The sequence below is a fragment of the Apodemus sylvaticus genome, chromosome 12 (assembly GCF_947179515.1).
Source record: "Apodemus sylvaticus chromosome 12, mApoSyl1.1, whole genome shotgun sequence".
In the NCBI taxonomy this organism is placed as follows: Eukaryota; Metazoa; Chordata; class Mammalia; order Rodentia; family Muridae; genus Apodemus; species Apodemus sylvaticus.
The window spans coordinates 42,360,731-42,387,710 of NC_067483.1; the positions used below are offsets into that span (position 1 = coordinate 42,360,731).

The following is a 26,980-nucleotide window of genomic DNA, read 5'->3' on the forward strand; positions in this document are numbered from 1 at the left end:
ATGCCAGTACTCTGCCTGACCCCTATGCCCGCACCATGCCAGGAATAAAAAGCCAGCGCACTGCACACGTGGAATGGTGTTTCTCATCCGCCTCCTTTCCCAGAGTGTCAGAGGAATCAAGATCCTCGTAGCTCTCATATCTATGTGGCTTGGAGGATCTCATGTCAGTCTGACCTTCTTTTTCCCACCTACAGCTGGGGAGATGTCGATGCCCAAGTAATGCACATACGTTCTCAGAACCCAGGAGGGGGGTGCGGACAGTGGACAGGGTTTGTGATCTTAGCTTCTGTGAGTCACCAGGAACAGCATGCTGGGGAAGAGGGCTGTCACACACAGGGAGGGAACATTCCCCGTGTGAGTCATTTGCTGGTGAACAATGGAGCCTCTTTGGACGGTTCCTGTTTTCTTTCTCCTCCTGGCCTGGGCACTGAGAGCCCACTGTCTGAGGGGGCAGGGAGCCCTTGAGGGAGGAAGGAAGGCTGGTTTCATTGGGCAGCTGTTCAGGCCGGAGCTGCCAAGAGACTCAGGTCTAGCCCGAGTGCCTCAGTTTCCCCTTTCCCATGATCTGCATGTCTTCCAGAGCTTCAAGAGTGGAAAGGATAGCACAGTAGCACAGTTTCTGAGCAGGACGGAGGACCCACCAGAGACAGCAGAGCACCAGGTTCAACAGCTCTCTAGGACATTCCTCCAAGCGGCAGGTTCTCCTGCACCACTGGGCCTTCCTTTCTCAAGCCTCCCGATGCTAGAATCCCGTCTCCCACGTTTGGGACCAGGGGTGGAGTGGGTCCTTTGCTATCTGTCAGCAGCACCCCATGGGTTTTGTCTCAGAACTTCGTCCATGATCTCCGAGGTAAAGTAGACCTCTCATTGTGCTGAGCCCAACTTAGGCCCAACTTAGTTAGGCCTTCGAGCACACACTATGAGATCTATCTATTCCTAAGGCATCACTTGCCCTGCTCTCTGGCCTCTGTAGTGACCTAGTTATCCTGAGCTATGAGCCCATAAGAGATGTCAGTGATACAGACAGGAAAACGATATGGCCCTAGGGGCTTACTTAGCCTGTAGTCATGGCTTCTCTTATTCATCCGTCTCTATGAGTTACTATCCTTGTTGCTGTAACAAAGTACCAGACAGAAGCGACTGTCTGGTTCATTTTAAGAATGAAAGGGTTCATTCTGGATCGCAGTTTCAACAACAGAGGGCAGAGTCCACCATGGTGGGAAAGCACAGGGAAGAGCCTGAGACTGCTGACTCGTTCATATCTTTGTGGATTAGGAGGCACAGACAGCTTGGACCAGGGGTGGAGTGGGCCCTATAAACCTCAAGTCCCACCTCCAGGGCCTCATGACTGCCAGTTAGGCCCCGCATTCAGAAGGTTCCACAACCTCCCCAAACTGTCGTCATTGGAGAGTGAAGTGTTCAAACACACGGGCTGGTGTGCAAGTGCGGTGGAGCGGTGAGGGGGTGGGGCTGTGTTTCACATCGGAACCATAGTCACATCCATCCCTCAGTAACTGTGTCCTGAGCTCTGGCTATGTGCTGGACTCTGTGGGTCACAAAGAGGCCCTGATGGGCATCAAAGGAGCAGACAGGGCCTCACCTGGCCATGGTGGGCAGGAGTGCTTTTGGAGGAAAGTGTGTCTAGTGAGCCTTACTGGGAAGAAGGGAATGTCACTGGGAGACCTGTGTATGGGGGGAGGGAGGGTTTTCAAGTCTTAGAAGCAGGAGGTGGCCTGTTCCCTTGCTCCCGTCTGGTCCCCCAAACCACATCTTTTCTCCTAAGGTCATCTGGGGTATTGGGAAGATATTTGTTGTGAGTTTTGGCTGTAGTAGTTCCCACGCCCCAACCCCAGTCCACAGTTTTCCTTCAATCATCCTCAGTCACCAGAAGTGTAAACCTAAGTAGTTCAAAAAGGTGGGGGAGGGGCAAAAGTGAATGGGGGAACATATACATCACTTTTTATTCTGACATATTAGTATTATGCTCCTATTTTATTATTTCTTATTTTGCTAGCCTTTTGCTGTGCCTTATTTGTAACTGAAACTTCAGTGTGTGTAGGAAAACCACCACATATGTAGGTAGGGTGTGGTCTTAGCCTTGGTTTTAGGTAGGAAAGGTCTTTCCTCAAAAAAATGAAACAAAATGGAAGACTGAGATATTTTGAAATATGCAACACACAATACATTATTATTAACTGACAGGGTCTAAGAACTGACCTGCCCTCTGCCTCAGTCTCCCAGTCTTTCTATTCTCTGTTTCTTTTAGCTCCATTTGTCTAGGTTCTATATCCAAGTGAGACCTTAACAGTGTTTGTCACTGTGCCTGGCTTATTTTAGCTGGCATAAAGTCCTCTTGGTTTATCCTACAGGCAAGACCTCACATGTGTCCAGGTCCTGCCCCCCCCATGGAGGCTGGACTTGTCACCAAGTGGAACATAAAGGCTAAAGTGAGTTCTGGCTCTAGTCTAGAGACCTGATGACGGTCTTTATGGATCACAAAGCATTCACTAATACGTGGAGCTAAAGGAGGAATCCCTGTGCTATCTCACTCACGGAGGAGAAAGCACAAGAGAGAGTCAGAGTGCAGGGCCACATATAGGTGGTGAGCCAGGGAAGGAAGCCCGTCTATGGTCAATAGACAAGGGTGTGCATGGAGGCCAAGTGGCCCCAGGGAACAGAGGGATCATGGATGTACACAGTAACGCCCGGATCTCCAAGCACAGCATACATCCTTGCTTTATCCATCCCATCCAGTGCTCTTGTGTTCATCATGGAACTGGGTCTAACACCAGAGGTGCAAGAATGGCCAAGAATGGGTGGGCCTCATACTCCTTAAGGGTTGGGGGGAAGCCAGAGAGATGGGGTGGGGGTCTATGCACATACAACACCCTGAATTCTGTGTGTCCATCTTTCTTGTACATCGCCAGGTACAACCTCTCTACTTCCCTAAGTTCCAATCTCAGTCTACTATGGACTCCTGACTCCTTGCCTCAAGGAGTTCAGTGCCCTGTGCCCACTCACATGCCCCACGTGGTCCTGGGTCGGCATGGTAGGGACAGTTGTTCCATCTTGCCAACAGATTTGCTCTCAGGCATTCTTATGTCCTGGGCAGAGAGTTCCTGCCTAGTGTGCCCACTTCAGAGGTAGGACAACTAAGAACAGGTGTCTCCTGGGATCCACTTACCACGAGATCAACTCTCGGAGCTGCAGACCCATGCTCTGGATCTAGATCTTGTTAAATCCTGGTTTTGCTGAGTTCTGACTCTGGGAACTTTGGGCAAGTTCTTGCTGTTTCTGTTCCTGAGTTTCTCTATCTAAAGGCGGGCTGGCTTTGAGGGCTGTCCGTAATAATCTGTGAAGTAGTTAGGGTGATGCTTGCTGCAGATTAATTGCACAGTCAGCTTTAGTCACTGCTGCTGCCGTTCTGGTTTATCTTATGTGAACCGTCTCTCTTGGGGGCTCAAGGTTGGAGAAGCCAGCTTAGCACTGTCTTGTCTGGCCTGGGATTTTTCTCTCTGGCCAGATTGTGGAAGCTGCACTGGGCAGGCCCTGCTGCTCAGGACTGTCCTCTAGGTACAAGGTCAAGCCTGGCCTGAGATGAGCTTGCTTTTAGGGAGGCCTCCACATCTGAGTGTGCAGCAGTTTCTGGGAAGGATGAGACGGAGTCTCAGCTTTGTTGGGGGACGGTGCTCAGGTTGGGGCTCAGAGTCAAGCCCTCTGAAAGCCTCACTTGGAGCTGGGATAGGCTGAGGTTGGAGGGGAAAGCGAGCTGGACTCCAGGTATCTACAGTACAGCCACTTGCCTGCAGAATGTGGCCTCTCTCTGAAAGTTCATCCTGCCTGATAATCCTACCGGGAAGGAGATGGGGGTACGAGAGGGGACGCTGTTACTTATTCAGGTCAGTTCACTCTCTCTCTGGACATGGGCCTTGAAGGTTGAGGAGCACTCCAAGCCCCCCCAAAATGTAGCACCTGGGCCAGAGTTGTATTCTCCTGTGAATTATCTGGGGGTAGACTGGGGTCAGGGTGCAGAGCTCAGTCCAGGGACTCAGCCCCCATTGCCTCTCTCCTGCTGTCCCTACCCTGGACCTGACGGGAGATGGGAGTCCAGCGAAGGGTGGCCAGACTGAAGAGGGCGCTCAGGAGTCACAGAATACACAGGGTGCATTCTGTGGGTGGAGCAGGGCCCATTATAGCTCATTCCTAGGTCTTGACTTGGTGAAGGGTTTGCGGATCATGGAAGTCACTGCTTAGACCCGCCATCTTACTTTCTGGTAAGAAGAGGTAAGCTTCCTCCTCCCCCATTCTTTTAAAACATTAAAAAATTACAGTGTGTGTGTGTGTGTGTGTGTGTGTGTGTGTGTGTGTAGTGTGTGCAGTGTGTGCATGTGAATATGTGTGGATATCAGAGAACAGCTTTCAGGAGTCGATTCTCTTCTACTGTGTGGGTTCCAGGAGTTCATCTCGGAGAGGCCTCAGACGCTTCCCATTGAAGACTTATCCAGGCTGTGACTCCCCAAAGTCAGCTTTGGGCGCCCCACTCAAGCCTCCCTCCCTGGCTCCACCCACCAACTCACCCCAGGTTCTCAGCCTCCACCCCAACAGCTACAGGAATTTAAATTGCTCTCAATTGAAGACTCAGGAGAAAAATGTTTCCACACTTGTGCAAAGCACCCAGGCCCTGGGGAGTGGGTGTGTATTTGTCGGCTCCCATCCCACCCCGCCCCACCCCGCCCCTACTCCACCCTGTGGCTCCACATTCAGCCCTGGCCAGGACCGCAGCAGCCACACCTTAAACTCATGCCAATCTCAAAGTAGTTTCCTCTGGAAAGTCAGGCCTGGGCAATGTAGAGCCTGGGCCAGGCTGGGCTGCTCTTAAGGAAAGCAGTGGGCAGGTGGAGGGGTGGGGAGGTTCCCAGGCCGAGAGCAGCTGAGTTTGTGCTGGGCCAGCAGAACAGAGTGACAGGTGTGAAGGCCTGTTGAGGATGAATTGTCTCACCTCAGCCTCTTCCCACCCACCATGCCCTGCCAACTCCTCAAAGAGGCTGGCAACTGCGATGAACGTTTTTTTTTGGGAATGAACAAAAGTGGTTTTCCTTGAGAATTTGACTCAGGGGACCCTTTAGTCCTGTGACTTTGGCCCATATAGGGAATGAGGGAGTGAGTGGTGGATTCCCCTGAGACACAGGGTATATGAGCTATGGATAATATTAATAAATAATGTTATTCCCCATGTATTGGGTGTCTGTAGTGTGCTAGGTGCTGTGTGCTATGTAAACTCTAATTACAATAGCACACAAAGTTCGGTCCCACATAAATAAACCCACTTTATACACAAGGACATTGGGCCCCAGAGAGGTTGGGTGACTCATCCTAAGTCACGTAGGGCAGGGATTACTTTTATTATAATTACAGATAGGATTATCTTTGTTATGATTAATTATTTGCACAACACACTTTCTATATATCTGATGAGGACAAAAGAAGTATATTTTCAAGAAGATACTTTGTATGCCAGCCAACAGCTATTAGAATGATTTCTGATTATGCGAAGCAAAATTCTTGCATACCAATCCTTGTCATAGGAAAATTTTGTGTGAAATGGTGGTACAAATCTATCGGTTGGAAACTTTGATCACTCTCTGGTCAGTCAGATGTTCTCACTGTTGTCAGTCAGGCCACGACTTATGAATTAAACTCCCTTTCTAATTTAGCTGTGGCTGTTGGGTCCCTCTTCTCCTTTTTACATAGACTGGGCCTTTCTTGACACCCAGAGTCCTAGCTCATTCAAAGATCCACTGCCTTACCAAGCAGATAGAGTGACATTGGAAGTAATTCCCACAGTAGGCAGCCTGTATAGAACTTGATTGGTGGACATCAAATATTAACATGATTGGAATGTATGGTAAAACAGACATTATCTTTTGCGGTTGCCAAGTCCTGTAATAAATCAAGTGATGGCTTTTTTATATAACAAACATTTCCATCTTGCAGCTCACAGAGACTGTGTGTGTCCCAGGAAAGTGATAGGCGTGATCCAACACATTTGTAGACGACAACAGCATCTCACTCTGTCAAAAGGTGTTCTTGCTTTAGAAAAACTTTTCTCTTAAAAGGTCATGTGGCCAGGTATGACAGCACACTCCTTTAATATCAGCACTCGGGAGGCATAGGCAAGCTGGTATCCGTGAGTACGAGGCCAGTTTGGTCTACATAGCAAGTTCCAGGATAACTAGATCCCTAGAGAGATGCTGTCTCAAAACAAACAGACAAACAAATAAACAAAAAAAGCAGAATGGGTAAGGGGCAGCCCTGGAAAGATGGCTCAGTGGTTAAGAGCTCTTGTTGCTCTTGTAGAAGATCTGAGTTAGGTTTCCACTCAGTGCCTCACAACCATTCATAGCTTCAATTCCAAGGGCCCTGATTCCTTCTTCTGACCTCCCTGGGCACCAGGCATACATATAGTACATCTAGACAGTACATGCAGACAAACATTCATAGAAAATAAAAACAAATCTTTAAAAATAGATAAAGAGGGATAATGTACTTAAATAATAACACATATCAGTGTATTGAGTCTGTTTAAATGTTAGTGTTTCTTCTAGGAGAGTTTATTGATCTGTTGATTCAGTCATTCTATAAGTTTAACACATGTTTATAGAGCACATCCCTAGGACAGCTACTGTTTGGTGATGAGGTTACCATGGGAACAGACCAAGACTGAGCTCTACCTTCGTAGACCAGGGGAGAGAGCTAATAAGCAGACACTACACCACTGAAAGCTAGAAAGAGATGCTATAAATAATTCATATACAGTTACACCTGTGTGTGCCTCTGTTTCAAAATGTGAAGAAGAACCCAGAGAAAGAGAAAATACTCAGTGTGGACGTGAAGGTTTGATGAACAAACTTCCTTGTAGAAACCTCCACTGGGTTTGGTTCTCAGGATGGTCAGCAGGTAGCCACAGGAAGAGACTGGAGAGGATGCTGGCAGCAGACAGAACAGCAGCGAACGTATGTGGTCCAGGTACCAAGAAGAGGCCAGAAAGCATGGGAGAGGGGACCAGGCCAGGGCAGCAGCGTGCCAGTCTTTGCAAACCCTGGGGAAGGACATCATGGATAGTTATTGAGAGCTTTTGTCATCTATTTATCATCTACTATCTATCTATCTATCTATCTATCTATCTATCTATCTATCTATCATTTTTCATATATATGAGAAAAGGCCTATTTAGCCCAGTCTATAACTCTCTATATATCTAAAGATAGATAGCCTTAAACTTGAGATACTCTTCATCACCAAAGTACTGAGATAATAGCACATCTCTGTGTCACTATCTCCTACACTAACACACACACATACACACACACACAGGGGCAGGGAACAAAAGAGAGAGGGAAAGGGAGAAGGAAAGAGATTATTAAATTAGCCTCACCATCACCCCACCATCCTCGTGCTTCCTGAGTACTGGGATTGCAGAAGGGACACAGGGAGACTGGACAAGTCGGTGATGTGGGCAGGTAGTGGAGTGAGAGGAGAAGGAGGCTGCAGAGAGTTAAAGCGAAGTCCACAGAATCAGGGAAGAAGTGTGTTGCATCCCTGCCCCTCCCCTCCCTCCCCTCTCATCCCCGCCCCTCCCCTCCTCTCCCTCATGCTGTTCCCTATAACACCACCCTTCTGCTGGGCAGCTTGGACCCCAGGAACTGAACCCCAGTGCTGTACACATTGCTTTCTGAGGCACTGCTTCTCTCTGGCCTAAAACTCACCAAGTGGGCCAGAGTGACTGACCAGTGGGTCCCAAGTTTCTCTACGTCATAAAAAGAACAACATACAATTAAATTTTTTTCCTTCCTTTCCTTTCCTTTCCTTTCCTTTCCTTTCCTTTCCTTTCCTTTCCTCTCCTCTCCTCTCCTCTCCTCTCCTCTCCTCTCCTCTCCCCTTCCCTCCCCTCCCCTCCCCTCCCCTCCCCTTCCCTCCCCTCCCCTGTCCTCCCCTCTCCTGTCCTCCTCCTTTTCCTCCTCCTTCTCTCTCTCTCTCTCTCTCTCACACACACACACACACACACACACACATTCTTAAACACCAAAAAAAAAAAAAATCTGTATAGCAGTGTACTTAGGGATATAGCTATTCTTAATTTTAACACCAGCTCCTTGTGCATTGTGGATAGAAACAGGTTTCCCCCTGATAATTCTGTTCTAGGCCACTCCTGGGGTACCCTGCAGCTCCAATTTCCTGTCAAATTCTTCTAGAGTGTGACTATTGCTCAGGGTATGGGCACACAAACTACAAGCATAGTGTGTGGCTTGGATCTGGGACTAGAATAGGCTTGGGTGCCCTGCAGAGCCAGATGGATGGTGTTGGACAGGGACAGAATGTCCCTGACTTGTTAGGGGAGACCTGCCCCTCTCGTGGCCCAGCAGTCAAGCCTTTCCTGACATCCTCTAGACTCTCGGAGGCCATAGTGGGATTGGGGCCCTGGGACAGCTTGCTGAGTGTCTCTTACCTCCAGAGGCTCCAAGAATCCACCCTTGCTCTCAGTGGGAGAAAGCAATTAGGAGGGCTTGACTGTGGAAAGCCTAAAGAGACCAGGCAGTGTGACACGGTACCTCTCTTGGTGATGGGTACATCACAGTATTGGCCCAGGGCTGGGGTCTGGGAAGCTGGTGGGAGACTCTCCAGTCTCCGAAGCTGCTGTGTGAGCCTGGCACTTACTATTGGTCTCCGGTGGCCTTATGTGCCCCTCCACACACTTACCCGCAGCTCACTCTGAATCTCGCACGAAGTCAAAGAAACCTGGAGTATCTTACTGCTATGCCGGGGTAGCAGTAAGACAGCCACAAGACCAAGGCTTCAGTCCTCCCCTGTCCTGGCAGCAGGCATGGCTCAACTTGACCCCCTGACCCCCATCCAGTCCGTGCTGGTCAGAGGAGGACGAGAAACACTGAATTGCAATTGCAGATGAAGCTTCGGATGGATCAGGGAGCCTTAACAACTCAAAGTGTGACTCATGTAGGACCTAGGCTGACTGTTGGGGATTGGAAGCTGTGACAGACCCCACAGGCCGGCAGGGTGAGACCCCCAGAGGACTGAGCACCACAGGGAGGACAGATGAGATGGAGCATGATCGGCTCCACCTTCTTTGGGTCTTCCCAGCGTCACAGGGCGGTGGGATGCCTGGCCACCAAAGCTGGCTCTGTAGGTGCTGATCCGTCAGTCTGTCTGTCCCCTTCCCTTTCATGCTCCTCTCAGAGCTGTTTCTTCCCCGTACTTCATGCTGTACTTGTCCCTAGCTCATCTTGTTTGCACAGCACACAGCCAGAGCCCAGCTTGGCCTTTTGTTCCCTAAGCACCAGGTGTCACCTGGTGACTCCCAGGGACAACTTGCTGGATGTGAGGAATGCTGAATAACTTTCTGCCAGAGTCCAGGCCTCTTGTTGAACAAGTCGCATGCACACACTTGTTCAAGAAAAGACAGAGAAACTTGCAACTCTGAAGGGGGAACAGACTTGACGCCTCCGGGTGGGGGCAGCTGGATATTGGAGGAAGTCCATCTAGGAGAAGGAAGCCAGGAAGGGCGCTTAGCAAAGAGGTTATCGTGAGGAAGAAGCTGGGCCAACCGTCATTCCTGAAGATAGGATGCTCCGGGCCTGGCCACCAGCAGCCCGCCCTGCATTCTGCTCACTTGACCAAGGGGAGGGGAGCAGGAGAGGAGAGACAACATGTAGCCCAGAACCAGCTTCTTCTGCAGAGTAACTACAGGTACATGCCACGGCACCAGGCTTCCTGGGTTCAACGCCTCCTCCCCCACATATCTGTTGAGTGGCTTTGGCAGCGTTACTATGTCTGGGTTTCTTCCTCCACACAATGGCAATGATAGTAGGAATGACCTCACCAGGTTCTTGTGGGGATTAAATGAGCTTGTGTAAATATCAATGCTCAAAACAGCACATGGTGGACGCATGTGAACATTCGCTGTGATCTTTGGGATCCCGTGGGAGGGAGTGTGTCCTCTGGCCTCCTCTTGTCTTCCTACGGTGTCATGCTCCCTCCTCCCACACACTTCCATTCGCTTCCCACAGTTTAGGTCCCCGTCTCCTCCCACCCTGCTGAGCCCTAGGGTGTCTGTGGCTGGGCGGCTCCTCCCCTCCTCCCCCTAACCGAGCCTGGGACTTACAGGTCATGGGAAGATGGTGCTGGAGGGGTGAGTCAGCTGTTCTGCCTTGCCTCCTGCCTTGTGTAGCCAGCCACCTACAGGAGGGAAAAGTTAGGCGCTGATGACATCCCCTCTCCCAACAGGATGGCAGCAGTTTCTTCGGAGGAGCGGGACACGAAACCCAGTCAGCTGAGGAGTCAGCGCTGACCCTGACTATAGGATCCAGTCCCTGTATCAGCACTGTCTGTCCCAGTGTGGGCCCGTGAGAGACCTCGCCAATTATCGAATGTTGGTGTCCATTTTTCAGACATTCCGTGTGTCTCACACTCTAGCCCCGACTGGAAAGTCTCCACAAGACTCTGGCGTTCTTGACACCTGTGCTATCTGAACCCAGCCCCCTTTCACATCACCCTGTAACCCTGCATCTACCTTCTTCTGCCTTTCCTACCCACATCACTCCACTCAAAACAGCCTGCCTCTCCAGGAAGCCTTCGGTGATCATCTAGGAACTTTCTGTTCAAAGGTTGGTCCTCTGATGGTTTGGTGAGAGTTCTAATCCCTGAAAAGACAGAGAGTCTGGGGACATGTGTTAGCTGGTACTGATGGATCTGTGATAGAGGAGATAGCATGTCAAATTCCATACATTGTTAGAGAAGGCTGTGTGCCTGACATTCGAAGCCTACTCCTATCTGAGCCCATGCATGTGGCCGGCAGAGGGCGGGGCATACATGCCATGAGCCCTCTTACAAGGCCTCCTCTGGCACAGTCAGAGGCAGATCTCTCCTTGTTGTATCTGATTTGCAATGGTATGTTCCAGGGGCTTTGGTTTAGGAATACGAAACCTCTCTCCACATGTGAGCTTAAACAATCTGAGGTTGTGGACCAGACTGGCTCTTTGGCCAGTGTTCTGTTAAAGTGTTTGGCAGAGGCTCATGGGACGGGTGTGCCTTGGTTCAGACGTTGTCTGCCCTGGCATACCTCAGGACATTAAAGCTTCTGAAACTCTCAAGTAAAGAAAACTACTTTCCTCACTTGTTCAGAACTTCCAAAATGTAGGTCTTGTCACTTAGCACCCATGAGCCTGTGCAAGTGACGTCAGGATACTTTAATTCTTTTACTCCCACACCCATACACCAATCGCTAAGGTTCTTGTTGGAGGTGCTTTGAACTCTTAAGGACCCTTGCACTCATTTCCCAGGAGGGTTGGGAATATTCTCAGGAGGTCAGCACACACACACACACACACACACACCACACACACACACACACGTACGCACGCACGCACGTGCATGCATGCGCCCGCGCGCACGCGCGCGCGCGCACACACACACACACACACACACACACACACGCACGCGCACACACATCTCCATTTCTCATGCTCTAGATGGCTCTACTTTTATTTTGAATCTCAACTTCTCTGCGTTCCGGCGAGTACTCCAGCCTGTGTTGATGTTGGAGTCTCTGCGGCAGGAGATAAGACTGACAGCCATTGGAAAGGAAGGTGTGGTCCACCCAGAAGGAGTGCAGGTCACAGGGGGGAAACTCCGTTTGCCTTGCCCACCTGGCTTTTGCTGACTTTGTGGTCGGATGTAAGGTGGAACTGGCAGGGTTGGTTCTGGAAGCCTGACTCATGGCCTCTGGAGCCACCGCCTCCCGCCACTAGCAGCTTGTTTGAGGAGGCTGGGCCTGGGAGGTTCTGGGAATCTGCAGGAATGCAATACTGAGCATTTCTCTCCCTAGTCAGCGAGCTGGGGCCAAGGTCTGGGTTTGCAGAGATTCTGGGGATCCTGGGATCTGACAGGAGACCCAGAACTGACACCCTGAGATCATAAGATGTTGACATAATCTGGCAGCACTCAACGACCCCAGGGACGCCCCTTATTTTGGTAGAAAGGAAAGTATTGAGGTTTCTGAGACTGGGCACCGACTATGGTGATTGATCTCCCGATGGTTACGCCGTGACGACTTTGTGTGGCATCCAGGCCTGTTCCCTGATATTCATAATAACACGAGAATAAACGTATCCCAAAGCAGAATTCATGAGGTCTGGGGAATCCAATTTCTAAATAGCAACATACATCACACATTTTGTTTTCCTTTCCATTAGCTTCCAGAGAAGGCTGCCAATGAAGGCTGAAGGGATTGACTGTGTGGAGCCCTGCGGTCCAAAGAGATCCTCAGCAGCTGAAGATGTCACTCAGTGGTAAAGGATTTACCCAGCATGCAACAGGGCTGGGTTCTATCATTAGTTTCACAAGAGGAGCTGGAGGGAGGGAGGCAAGGAATGATTGATTAAATGATTGATTCAACTGATTGATTGAACTGAGTGAGGGGGGAAGGGAGGGGAGAGATTTTCACATGAATTTCTAAGGAATGGGGTCCTGGACCCTACCGCCCACTTGTTGGTTCTGGCCCTGTATTGCTTTGAGTATTTGAAGTGGATGCACCAAACCTGAGAGATCCCAGCCCCACTTGATGCCCATAGATCGAATCCTCTGCCTCCTTCTTCATTCAATGCTCTAGTTCTTAAGAGAAAGGGTGTCAGCTTGAGGTGTGTTCAGAGAAGGTGACCATGACAGTGAGGAGGATGGCTGACCTCAGAGAGTTCAGGATGACTGCCGGAGAGAAGGACACAAGACCGACTCTCCACGGTTACAGACAAGGGCAGCTGAAGACGTCACGGGATCAGGGCATGACCGGCGATCAGCACATGCTGTGGTCTCTTCTCTGTAGAGCTGAGAGTTGGCAGCTGGCTAAGAGAGACAGCTGAAATGGATCCGATCTTTATGGTCAACATGTGCGAAGGGAGTCAGGAAGGCTTTTGAGATCAGGTCACTGGGCAAGGCTGTGAATCTACACTCAGTTGCCTTCAGCTCATAGAGTGCTGAGCCCACGATCTGGGATGGACTCTAGGCTAGTGTGGAGACACTAGTGATGAGTAGGTCATCATTCCACAGGCATGAGGCAGGGTAGGTACCGTGAGGACCTCCGAGTGGTATAAATAAACACGAAGGCCTCCTGGAGGGAACATCGTGGGAGTCAGCTCTCGGAGGATGAATAGGGTGTTATGGGTAGAGAACAGACTGAGAAAGACATCCCGGCCTCGGAAACAAAGAGACAAAAGGGATTGAATCCATGCTACCCTCGGGGAGATGCCATCAGGGAGGGAATGAAGAGAACCAGGAGACAAGACAGAGGCTGGCCTGAGAGAAAGAAACATGGGTGGAAAACTCAGAGTTGGCAGATGTTCCCCAAAAATGTGGAGGGTGTGGTTAGCGTCCTTACTACAGATCAGTCTCCCAGAGGCACATTCCGGTTGAGGCGGTATGGTGTGGGAGTGAGTCCAGCCAGGAGGTGGCAGCATAGAGCAAGGAACGGGCCAGGCTTGAAGTTCCCTGGCGGTGGAGCAGAGAAGACTTGCTACCTGAGCACGAAAGGAAGGATTAAAGATGAAGCCAGAATCACTAGTTTGGGAGAATGGTCGTGTATCGGCTGCAATTAGCCTTTATTTCATAAAAGCAAACAAACACAAACCATGGTTTGGGCAGGTTTTTAATTTTGGGGAGCTCTGAGTCACAGCACATGTATGCCGGGTGAGCGGTCCTCACTTGGACCTCGGTTTCTTCTCAACAGGAAGCAGCCGTAGTGGCCTGTCCATCTGCTAAAGATCCAGACGGTCTCCTCTGCCTCCTCACACCCGCATCTCTCCCTCCATTTCAACCTGCATTTGTGAAAGCCAGTCATAAGCTGGTGGGGACAGACATGGTACGTTTATAGCGCCCCTGCACCAGCCTCCAGAGACCCCCTTTACCTCACTCACCTTGTAAGAGGTTGACTAGCCATGAGCAGAGCAGCGGTCTGCAGACCTTAGCCTTAGATGACTCCAGGGATGGGGTATGTAAGCCCATCTCTAATCTCCCAGCCTGGGGTCTCAGGTTCTCAGAGTATTTGGAAGGGAGCCCACCCATCTCCAGCTGCCGATTGTGATCCTTCTGGAGACATCTATACATTGGTCTTGGAGGTGAGGTGTGGTGTTGTTTTGGAGACTTTATTTCAATAGCTAACACACATCTCCTGTCTGCGCACTATACCATTACCGTCCCTTGAGCTGTTGTCACCAACAGACATCCCAGGCCACTCCCCTCCTTTCCCTGAGGAGTTTAGTTTTAGATCTATGAACACTTTCTCCCAATTCTTGCTCTGCTTCAAGATTCCTCTGGTCTTGGTTGCCCAATCCTTCTACCATACATCCTGCTTTCTTGGTCCTCGGTCTCTTTCCCAGGGCTTGCTTGGTCCATTCACAGTTGACCGGCCTTGCTGTGACTATTAGCCACAGTTTCTCTGTCTTTTCAGTTTGAAGCAGTACACTTTGGGGGTGTTACTTTCAGCATGTATAGTTCAAGCAACCTCATGCGCTCTGTGCACCCTGTCATCTTAATTTTAATTATTTGTTATTATTAGCGTATGTGCAGGTGCTCATGTCCTGGGAGTCGGTTCTCTCCCTCCACTGTGGGGCCAGGTTGTCGGGATTGTGTGGTGAGCTCTTTTACCCATCGATCGCGCATCTCGCTGGTCCCGTTGACTGAACCTCAGCCTCCTTGTGTTCTAGCTTCCTTTAATCAGATTAAGGCTCACTGTCTGTCAACCCCGTTTCTTTTGTCCCTGGCTTGCTTCATTGTCCCTGCCCAGAACATCCCTGATTGCTCTGCCCTTGCTCTACCCGGCACTTGGGTAGCAGCAAAATGGGTAAAGAAATGCATGCTTACTGGAGCTTAAGTTTATGACCGTGAGAGAGCTCCCTCTCTTTCATAGCTTCTTTCTTCCAGACACCCCATAATCCTCCCTCTGGATCTCCTCCAGCTTTTGGTCTCATCAAGAACATGGAAACAACACAGACAGAAGAGGCCGGAAGTTCCTGCCACATCAGCTCCTACACATTAGCCTACCCTTGTGTCTGTGACCGCAGATGACGGGCTAGCCACAGCTTCCATTTGGATACAAAGACCGCCCACTCCTCTTGGAGTCTCTCCTCTTGGACCAATGGCTGCTCCTCATCCCTAGAATGCCTCACAGAAAGGCCTATCTTAACGCCACATCCACTGCCCTGTAGCAACTATTTTCTAGTTATTGATTTTTTTAAAAAAATATTTTTATTTTATATGGATGTCTTGCCTGTGTGCTATGTGTATCTGTGTGCCAAGGGCATGACTGGTGCCTCTGGGGCTGGAAGGAGAGATCAGGTGCTCTGGAACTGGAGCTGCAGCCGGTTGAAATGAACCAGGACCAGCCCTCTCCCCACCCCCCATGACACCTGAGGCCCTACCCCTTGCTTTCTTTGCCTTCACCAAGAACTTTCCAGGAAACTTGAGTACCTTGCTCTTGTAATTCCTTCTTTTTGCTTGAATGAACTCCGGTCAAATGTGTGTCCCCTACTTGACTATAATCACACCTACCAAACACTGATGTCTGATGTGTGGTGTGTGTGTGTATGCATGTGTGTGTGGTGTAGTGTGTGTGTGTGGTATATGTGCTGTTTGTGTGTGTAGTGTATGTGTGTGGTGTTTGTGTGCTGTGGTGTGTGTGTGTGTGGTATGTGTATGCATATGTGTGGTGGGTGGGATATGTGTGTATTCTACCTTTTTTCATATGAAAAAACATAACATTATTGCCATTCTGAATCTGACTTATTTCCTTTATCTTGATGACTTTAAGTTCCATCCATGTTCCTAAAAATGATGTAATTTCATTATGGCTAAATAAAACACCATTGTAGTGCTAGTAAGATGGTTCATGTATAAAGGTGCTTACAGTACTCACATAAAAAGCCATATACAATCAGGCACTCCTGTGACCCCAGTGCTGTACTGGCAGAAACAGAAGGACTACTGGAGCTTGCTAACTGTATTGGCTGATTTTGTGTGTCAACTTGGCACAGGCTGGAGTTATCACAGAAAAAGGAGCTTCAGTTGGGAAAGTGCTTCCATGAGATCCAGCTGTGGGGCATTTTCTCAATTAGTGATCAAGGGGGGAGGGCCCCTTGTGGGTGGTACAATCTCTGGGTTGGTATTCTCGGGTTCTATAAGAGAGCAGGCTGAGCAAGCCAGGGGAAGCAAGCCAGTAAGATACATCCCTCCATGGCCTCTGCATCAGCTCCTGCTTCCTGACCTGCTTGAGTTCCAGTCCTGACTTCCTTTAGTGATGAACTGCAATGTGGAAGTGTAAGCTCAATAAACCCTTTCCTCCCCAACTTGCTTCTTAGTCATGATGTTTGTGCAGGAATAGAAACCCTGACTAAGACACTAACTGTCACCCTTCCTCAGTGAGAGACCCCGTCTTTAAAATTAAGGTGAAGAATGATAAACCAAATTGGCTCTTCTGGCCTCTGCTCATGCACAGAGACGTGTGTGCCTGCACACACCACATACATCACCCACATACCACATACCACATACGCATATACACATCACACACATACTACATACACACACAACATACACATACTGCACACACTCAGGAGACTATCTCAGAAGAGGAAGGGAGCCAGCAGGAGCGGGTAAGAGAGGGAAATAGAATAATAAGTAATAGGGTGAAACTGAGTAAAGCACATGACATTTATGTATGATAAAGCACATGACATGTATGCATAATAAAATGCATGACATGTACGTATGATAAAGTGCATGACATATACATGTGATAAAGTGAATGACATGTATGTATGATAAAGTGCATGAGGTGCATGACATGTACATATGATAAAATACATGACATGTATGTATGATAAAGTACATGACATGTATGTATGATAAAGTGCTTGGCATGTACATACTATAAAGTGCATGACATATACATGTGATAAAGTGAATGACATGTATGTATGATAAAGTACATGACATGTATGTATGATAAAGTGCATGACATGTACATATGATAAAGTACGTGACATGTATGTATAATAAAGTACATGACATGTACATATGATAAAGTGCATGACATGCATGTATCCTTCCTTCCTCCCTCCTTCCTTCCTTCCTTCCTTCCATCCTTCCTTCCTTCCTCCTTCCTTCCTTCCTTCCATCCTTCCTTCCTTCCTCCTTCCTTCTTTCCTTCCTCCCTCCCTCCCTCCCTCCCTCCCTCCCTCCCTCCCTCCTTCCCTCCCTCCCTCCCTCCCTCCCTCCCTCCCTCCCTCCTTCCTTCCTTCCTTCCTTCCTTCCTTCCTTCCTTCCTTCCTTCCTCCCTACATGCTCCTCAGCACCACTTCCCCCTGCTTACCGTCTGCAGGCACCCTTGGCTGCCCTGTGCCTCTCTCTCCTGCTTCACCTCAGTTTTCATCATGTCCTTCTCACTGGCACAGGGCAGCCAGGTGTCCAGTCCCTGAGCCTCCGCGTGCTTTCCCTTGCTTGTCTCATCATTTTCTGGGTTAAAAGCCCTCATGCTTTTGTTTAGAAATGTTTGGCCCAAATTATCGTAAGGCTTCTTTAGAACATGAGGGTACTTTGGGACCAGTTCTTTCCCTGTATTCTTGGACACACAAGAAGAGTCTTGTTTGTCATATTAATCCATAACAAGTCTGAGTTTGTAGTTAGACTTTGGGCTACTTTATGGGTTTGATCTTCGCTGTCAGGATGTCTAGTTTCCTCTTTTCATCTCTTTGCACATGACTACTTGACAAACTGTAACTATCAGCATCCTGCCACCTACCGACCATCCCACCATCCAAATCCCCACCAACTGGTTCTGGTATTTGTCTGTCCTCTGAAATGCTCCCAGAATTCCAAATGTCTCACACTTGAAACTAATTATCTGCAGCTGTCAAAACCACACCCCTGCTAGAGCACGAGGCAAATCACAGTCAGCTGCTGTGGACAATCTGAAGCAGTCCCATATCCCACACCTGGGATTAAAATAAAAGGACATATAATGCTTCTCTTTTGTTTTTTAGAAACCAAAATTCTCACTACATGAGCTCTTTTACCTGGGTTTGAGATGTGGATAAGCATCCTGTGTCTCAACCTATTTTTCTTTTGATTCCTTTAATTCAAGAAATGTCTGGTAAAAAGGCTCTTGTCCTTCAAAAATGTCTTCCAGCAAAAAATATAAAATAATTCCCCATAACCTCTTCCAAATTGAAAAAAAAAAACCCAAACTTTTCTAGATAGCCTGTTTCCTGGCCACTTTGAGGCTATCGCCCTCCCTCAAGTGACACACACACACACACACACACATACACACCCCACATGGGTCCTGCCTGGTTCACTCTGCCTGACTTTCAGTGTTCCTCAGCCCCAACAAAGCAGAGAGCTGGGTACTCAGCAGGATGTGTAGAGCAGAGCTGTTCTCACAGGTGCCAGTGGAGGAGGTGTAGGCTAGAATCACCATCAGCTTCCAAGTCTTTCCTTTAGATCTGATCCATATCAAGGTCATAGACAGAGTTGGAGGAGTCTTCAGAGCTCACCAGGCAAGTAGCAATCACAGGATCCCAGGGCAGGAAACAATAGGAACAGCCGGCACGAAGAGATCTGCTCTCTCCTCTCTCCCTCTCTCCTTCTCTCTCCCTCCTCCCAAACAATATGGCCAGACCCCACACATACACATAGCCACATGGCTGATAGGAATCCCCATGGAAGCAGTTACTCAGACTGACTGAAGCTTGAAGCAGTGACCCAGGCAGGGTTGGGCCATCTTGTGGTCTCTGTGTCAGCGCTCTGTGTGTGTTCTCAGACCAAGTGGTCAAGTCTCCATCTGTTGTCTATAGTTTAATGGCCCCAGAGTGCTAGAGTATGTCCCAGAGGATCCAGGGCTGTATACATGGGCTCACTGTAGCCAAAGCTATCCTCTAACTCACTTCATAGGCAAGGATGACCTTGAACTCCTGAATCTTCAGTCTCGGTCTTTCAAAGAAAGACCGGGAAAGACGTTGGGATTCCAGGTGTGTACCACTGTGCCCAGCAGAAGCAAAACTTAAAAATTATTTACTAATTAATCAGTATTGAGGATTTTTTTGTGATTTTCTTTGTTTTATTTTTGTTTCAAGACAGAATCTTACTTTGTATATCAGGGTGGTCTTGAACTCACAATCTTCCTGCCTCTGTTTCTCGAGTGCTGGGACTACAAGAATATACTATCACATCCAGTTTTATGGATTTCTATGCACGGCACTCAGTTTCTTGCTCTACCAACTAAGCTATATCTCCCACCACGGTGAAATTTCTTAATGGCCGACTAACAGAGACAATAGCATGTTAAAGCCTAAGGTGTTGGGATCTCTGCTGATCCCTCACAGGAGGTTCCTCAGCTTCTACATGCTCCCACAAGATGGCCAACCTACCTCTCCATGACATACACACATGCTGACCCAGCAGGTGTCTGCAGGATGACTAGTGAGGGTGGAGAAGACATGCTGGGGTCATGGAGACATTCCTTGTCTTGAAGCCCTTGGCTCATTAGCTCTCTATTCTAACCAACCAAACCAGCCAGCTCCAGGCTAGACGATGCATGCTGTAGTTCCTGGCATCTGATAACCAGTCTGTGAATCAGAACTTTTATTTTCCTGCATGTCTGCACAGCAACCGCCCCTCACAGGATGTGCAATCCTGTGCTGTCTCGGGCCCTGTGAACCCTGATTCACAGCAGCTTTGACAGTGCGCAGGACAGCTGCCTCTTCTGCAGTCTTCCCTGATGTTCTGATGTTAGGACTCAGGAGGCCTGGGTCTGGTCCAGGCTCGGTCCTCTTGTAAAGGTCCTATGACACTGAGCTGGTCACTCTCTCCCAGTTTATTTTTCCATCTATTGATTGGAATGTGATGCTATGTGGTCTGCCTGGGTTACTAGGGTGAAGCACAGATCCAAATAGAAAACAATGCCTCAAGGATCTGAAAGTGAAAGGGTCATTGTGTGGCTCTTCAAAGAGGAAGACTGTTGCCCAATATCTCTTCACCCTTCTCCAGCTGTGCTGGCAGCAGAACGCACTGCCTTGTACAGACTGATGCTTTAGCTCTCTGAAACCTGGGGGTGGGGGGAGGTGTCTGGCCCCACCCCAGGTAAACTGCAAGAGGAAGAAGCAGAAGTGGCTTCAAGATCAGGCATGTGGACCTGTGTGGACACGGGCTCTGCGACACTTGGCCTCCAGGTCTTTGAAGCCTTTTCTCTCCCACCTTCTAGATGTCCTGTGTCCGTCCTGTCTCTTTGGTTCTTATCTATCCAATCCTGGGCCCAAGGCCCTCCCATGCTCATCAGGCTGTCCCCCAAAAGCTGAATGAGGACATTTATAGTCGTTTGGCACTTCTATACCCACATCCAGTATAACCCTGAATTTCTACACTGTTATTATTTCCCAGTAATCATATATGATAGTTCTGAGAAAGTGAGTCAATGAGTCTATAAATTGCTTCAAAACATGTGTACATAATGATATCAAGTGATGACAATGACATGTGTGTGTTCTGTGGTGCTGCACAGTTGTATAGGGACAGCAACAACCAGACGTGCAGCAGGAGTGAGTGAGCCTTACCCATTAAGCTAATGCTAGAGTGAAACAGGACTTAGCACTGGCACCGATTACAGGACGTTCAAAATGGCCAAATTCGAATACAGTCTTAGAAGTCCAGGCAGTGCCATGTTCTCCTTGGGGTGAGATGGAAGGCAGAGAGGCCTGAGGAGGCCCCCTGCCTGCCCTGTATATCTTTTGGTCTGGGTCAGAGCTGTGTACATTTTAAATTGTGTGAATTTTTTTTGTATTTTAATGAAAATATAAAGATGACACTTACTGATTTTGCATTTGATTTGCTTTTTGTACCCAGTACAAGTTCACAGGTCCCTAAAGCATTTCCAGAAGCCCCGGCCTTGTGATCTAATAGTGTGGGTCAGAGAGAACCACAGTTCTCTCCTGGGGGTCCTCAGCGTCTTCTCCCTGCCCATTACCACACACCATGATATCCCAGGATGCTATAATGGAGGCCTTGTTAGTCACGACTCCTCCAGGATGGGGAAAACTCCCCTCCATGTATTTCCTTAGCATCTCCCCTTTCTACCCAAGCACCCCTGGTTCTCTCAGTGATGATGGCCTTACTCCGTACCATGCCTGGGGTCTTCCATATCCTTCTGCTCACAATCTTCAGCAGATGACATAAAATCCATGCAGCATAGGCATTCTGGAAACATGAACTCCTAAGTATTTCCCCTTGAAATTTTCTTTTCTACAGCCTGGATGGCTGGGGCTGTGCTCATAACGACTTTTCCACTTGTAACCTGGGTGACATTAGTCACATTTGTTTCCCCATAATTCCTGCCAATTTGTAAATTAGGACAGCAAACTCCAAATCCTGGAGGGCAGTGTTCACATAAACTACAGTGGAACAGGTATCTATGAATACTCTGGGTGACATATTCAACCCTTGCCTGGTACATGGTCAGTAAACTGAGATGTTGGAGAGAAGACCCTTCACCCCTTAATAGTATCCCAAATAATACAAGGCTTGAAAAACTTCAAAGAAACACTAGCAGTTTATTGATTTCCTATATTTTGACAAAGCAAATACATGGTGTATCATACAAGGAAACTGGGCCTGTTCAGCACAAGGTTCTCATACTATATAGAGCAAGGACAGTGAGGGCTGGATGGAGGGTCCCAGACACTGCAACAATCCCCAAAGTCAAGGAAGACACAGGGCCTCTGTCCTTTCTTGTTTGGTCCCAATTTGTAACTTGTTTTAGGCAAGGAAGTAGGAGGCAAATTTGATTTAAAACATGAAGATGGGTTCGGGATACATAAAGTCCAGCCAGCCTCTTACTCCCTGCTCCTAGGAATGCATTCATAAGTCCCTTTAATTTTGCCCCTGAATGACAGGCATACATTGGGCCCCGTCCACCTGGCCAGTTTGAGATCATAGAAGAAGTTACCATAATTGGGCCTGACCCCTGGGTATCTTAAGACCTCTTTCAACATCAAAGCAAAGGGTGAACCTACCAAATCTTCCTCCCAGGGAAAGGAAAACTGAGCCTGTGGGCTGCAGGAAGTGAGTACTGTGCTGGGAGATTGGCTGGGAACATCACTGTTCAGGGCCTACAATAGTTTTACCTGTTGACTTGAATGCTCGGCGTGATTCTCTCAAACTTACTAAGTAGAATAGTCCCTAAAGCCCAGAACCTGGGTATCCTTCCTCAGGCAGATGTACACTATATGGGGGAAGGGGTACGGTAGGTTTTATTTACTGTTATACTTTAAGTGCTTCCTTCACTGTCTGTACAAAGTAGTGTGGCAAGGGCATGTTTTAAGAAATAGATCGTTTGGGATCCCAGTGACTGGCAAGGGAGACTGCAAGAAGCTTACGCAAGGACAGTGTGTTGGGACAACTTCATCCACGCTGGTATTGGAGAAGAGGTGAGGTAGGAGGCAGATTCCCACATGAGCCAAACAGGATGTTGCAGACTCCCAGTGCCAGAGCACACTGGGTAGATAGCTTAGGACACCTCTCAGGGACAATGTCCTCATGTATCTGACCTCCTTCATCCTCATTGGACAGATCTTTTACTAGGCCACCCTGAGCCACAGAGGGGTTGTTCAGTCTTACTGCTGGGGTAAGAAGAGGGGTGGGCCAGGGAGCATTCTATATCCTCCTTGAGAGAGGTGTGGCCCTGATCACTGTTGTCTACCCAGCGCTAACCACACCAGCTGGGAAGCTCTGGGGGAAGGCTCAGCTCTGTCCCATCAGTCGTTTGTCCTAGGGGGTTTCACACAGACAGGCTCACTCATGGAGTTCTCAGATGTTCTTTTGTTACGACTGTCTGCAGTATGAAGTTTGGTGTCTGGGGGTTGGCGGCCTCCACCCCACTAGGCAATTTTGTTTCACAGAGGCAGTGCAAGACAGGACAGCCAGGGTTCATGAAGAAAGAGGCTGAGGGCTGGGGTGTGGGCTATCTGATGCCCTCACAGGACACTTCCTTTTCCTGGTTCATCCATCCTAATTCCCTTCCTTCAGCCTCTGGGAACTCTCTCACCTGACACTCACCAAGCTGGCTCTGAGGCACATTGCAAATAATTTCCAGCTTTCCTCTCTGTTCTAAGCAGGCAGTGCCCAGTGCCTACCTGTTCCTACCCTATCCACTTGAGGAGAGAGCACGAGTAATGATCCCCACAGCTCTGGCTTCACGTGCTCTTCTTACTTCCTTTCTCCTGAAATAGCAACTTGCAGGCTCTGTGAAGTCTGGGGCTCTGCTGGCTAAAGCTTCCCTGTGGGTGTGGCCCACATGATGTAATGAGAGACACGGAGAGTCCCCTGCGCTGCCTGTGAACTGCAAAGGATCAGCACACCCAGCCTGTTTTACTTGTTGGTTATGCTTTTAGGTGCACACACACACACACACACACACAAACACACACATAAACACACTTGTGAACACACCCAGGTACACCACACACACACATACTTACATTATACACATTATATATATATACTGTTTCTCAGAGGAGAAAGTATTGACATCAGATGTAAGCCCCTTTAACTCAAGAAAGTCCCCCCACCCAACCTCCCCAACCCTTTAACCTGCCAATTCCCCTAAGGAAAAAAAAAAGAATCAAAAATTATTTCCATCATCCACAGTTTTTAGGCTGCTCTTGGTTGCATCTGAACGTCTCCAAATACTGTGCAGGATGGAGCAGGTAACCCATCCTTAAGGCCTGAGGTCTTCTCAGCTGGGTCGTGTCTTTCTAGAAAGAGAAACTATTATGTTAGAGTGTAGTGAAAGCTGGACACCGCAGTGTAGGCCTGTAATACCAGTTACATTGTTGCAGGATTTTCCCTGTTCAATTACATTAGTGCAGAGGAGGCCTGTGATTGGACAGGGAAAAGGGAGGTGCAGTTCAGGGTTGCAGAGACAGAGAGCATCTCAGGGGAGGAAGGCGAGAAGCAAAATGGAGGCAGATGTGAGGCAGTGTGGCTTTTACCAGCCATAGGTAGTTACGATATCATAAGGTTAGAATAATTGGGATAAAGCTTTTATCATTATCAATTGGCTCTGAAATTATTGTATTGGCATCCTGCAAATCATGATTTTGTTGATACATAAATCTGGTTGGTTAACTATAAGCTTTAAAAGTTTTGATTTTACCAGGTTACTGGGTATTGTGATATCTAACCACGTGGTTGGTGGTTCAATTTGGTTGCTGGAATGTGGGACAGAGATGGTCCTGTGGCCCACCAGTGCTGGCACTAGAGTGGGAATGTGTCAGATCTTTTTAATATTTCCCACAACATTACCTGACTGACGCAACAGAATCACATGTTCAAGGCCAACCTAGGCTACAGAGTAAGTCTAAGGCTAGCCTGGGAGACACAGGAGGGACCTATCTCAAGACAAAATATAAGCAAAGGAGGGTAGGGGTTAGAAGTCAGTGGTAGAGTATTTGCCTGGAATGTGTTAGGCTATAGGTTAAAGCTCCAATAACCACAACATGCAGAGTTACAGGTAGCGAGCCATTGCCACGCCTGAAGGTCTGACCTATGCTGCAAGCGGCTTCTCACTCACACCTTCTCAAAGGCGTCTGCTCCAATATTTAACCGTGGTTCTTGGCTTATCTATATGAGAAACCCTTTGGATACCCATTTAAAAAATAAAATTTTCTGTACGTCACTTAAGAGCTACTTAAGGGCTATCAAATCAGAATTGCTAAGACAGGCGGCCAGCCTCCTGGTGGGTTCTAGTGAATGCTCAGCTTGCAAAGTTGTGACAGAGTCCTGGATTTCAGTTTCCTGTCCCTAGACGCATCACCTGGAGACAAAACTTGTCCACACTAAGCATCCACAGACTGAGCACGGGTTTTAAGAAGGATGGAGGGGCTAGAGAGATGGCTTAGTGGTTAAGCGCATATGATGCTCTTCTAGAGGACTAGGGTTTGATTCCTAGCACACATGTGGTGGCGCACGACTATCTGTAACTCCAGTTCTAGAGGATTCCATGCTCTCTTCTGGTCTCCTTGGTCACCTGACTGTTGCAAAATATTTGATTATACTGTGAACCCCGAGACTGTGTTATTTACTGAAAAAAGCTGTTTCTAGTTATGGTGTGGCTCAGCCTTAGAACACACCTTTAATTCCTCTGGCTGAAATATAGATATGTCCTTAGTAAATAACTTTAATCCAAAACAATGAAAGTGAAGTTAGTTTGAGGGAGGAAACACCTATGATTGAAAGTGATGTCTAACTGAGTGGCAGACAAAGTGTCAAATCAGAGAAAGATTTTGACAGAATAGGATACGCCTAACTTTTACCAGAAAAGAGAGGAAAAGAGAAGCTAGTTAAGGGGCAGTGCAGAGAGAGGAGGCAGTTTACTGGAGAGTTGTTGCAGAGAGAGAACAAGCGAGACACAGGCGAAGACAGAATGAGCCAGAGAATGAGAAGGAGCCAGAAGATCAGAACAGATTGCTGGAGTTCGTTTGAGGCCAAGCAGAGCAGTTCAGGAGAAAGCGAGAGAAGCAAGATTGAATCAGTCAGCTTGGAGAGGAGTTTGAGCCAGAACAGCTGAGTTGAACCAGTCAGAGCTCAGAAAGAACTAGGAAGGGTGAGCTTATTCAGCAGTAAGTCTCAGAGGCTGAAAACATTCTGGGCCTAGATATGATTGTACTGAAGATGGAAACTTCCAGGAGTAGGCCTAGGTTAGCAGAGAGAGGCAGTAAGCCCCAGAGACAACAATTATTACAGGAAAATAAAAGTTACAAATACATGTGGCACACGTGTGGTGCACAGATACGTGTGTAAGCAAGATGCTCATGCACATAAAAGATAATAAAAGAATTAAAAGAAATAAGAATGGGAAGTAAGCTGTAGCTTGGACCAAACCGGGAATGATACATAACTGCTATATTATGTAACCCACCTGTGAATGGCACCACCTGGATGTATAGCGGGCAACCTACATAGCTATCCCCAGGAGGCCTACACAGACTTCCGGCCCTTCCAGGGTTAATAAAGCATCACATATCCTAATGTCCTGAATGGACAAGCTATGTTCTCAGCTAGGGTTCTACATGGCTGTCCTCCTCACCCTGTTAGTCAGAGCCCAACTGCCTGTCAAGCCAAACGATGCTAATCCCTAACCACACAGGCCTAGCCTCCGAGTGGCTGTAGTGGTGATCTGGAAGCATCGCTTGCCACGGGGCAGGCCAAGTCTCACCTGCAAGACGAACTTGCTTGGACAGTCTCTTCTTAGAACCTTGAGGTGAAGTTTCTGAGGCTGTTGGCCCCAGCTATGTTTCCCATCATGGTCCTATCGAAACCTTGCTGCAAGGGAAGAAACAAGCATGTGATCCGTCGTAGGACAAGCAGTGTGCAGCCTGGGGTTATCTAGACTCTGGACACCAGTTCTCTGACTGCTATGTACCATGTGCCTGGGCTACAGGGGCCTGATTAAGAAATCATAACAGCATGAATATCAGTGAATCAGTAAATTGTGTTTTGGAATTCCTCTCGCGCATTTGAGCTTCTTACTTGTGTTTGTAGAAGACAAGCAAGGAAGAAGAGATTTTCATTTTTGAGAAAGGATCTCATGTAGTCCTCTCTGCATAGCCCAGCATCCTGTCTAGTTGTATGTCAGCCTAACACAAGCTCAAGTTATCGGAAAGGAGGAAACCTCAATTGATAAAATGTCTCTATAAGATCTGGCTGTAGGGCATTTTCTTTATTAGTGATGGATGTGGGAGGGTCCAGGCTATTGTGGGTGGCATCATCCCTGGGCTGGTGCTCCTGGGTTCTATAAGAAACCAGGCTGAGCAAGCCATGGGGAGCACATCAGTAAGGAGCACCCTCCATGGCCCCTGCATCCACTCCT

The 26,980-nt window shown here is 48.3% G+C and overlaps 2 protein-coding genes across 2 annotated transcripts in view; one reads left to right on the forward strand and one right to left on the reverse strand.

Annotated features, from left to right (window-relative positions):
• Tmem9 (transmembrane protein 9) overlaps positions 1-26,980 on the forward strand; it is a 678,246-nt gene that overhangs the window by 491,580 nt on the left and 159,686 nt on the right. The window lies entirely within an intron of this gene.
• The window catches only part of Pkp1 (plakophilin 1), a 48,426-nt gene continuing 43,088 nt past the window's right edge, over positions 21,643-26,980 (reverse strand). Inside the window, exons 13-14 of the mRNA XM_052200646.1 lie at positions 26,327-26,433; positions 21,643-23,864 (exon numbers count right to left, since the gene is read on the reverse strand). Of these exons, the coding sequence (XP_052056606.1) occupies positions 26,359-26,433 (75 nt within the window). The 3' untranslated portion in view covers positions 21,643-23,864; positions 26,327-26,358. The remainder of the gene's footprint in view (positions 23,865-26,326; positions 26,434-26,980) is intronic.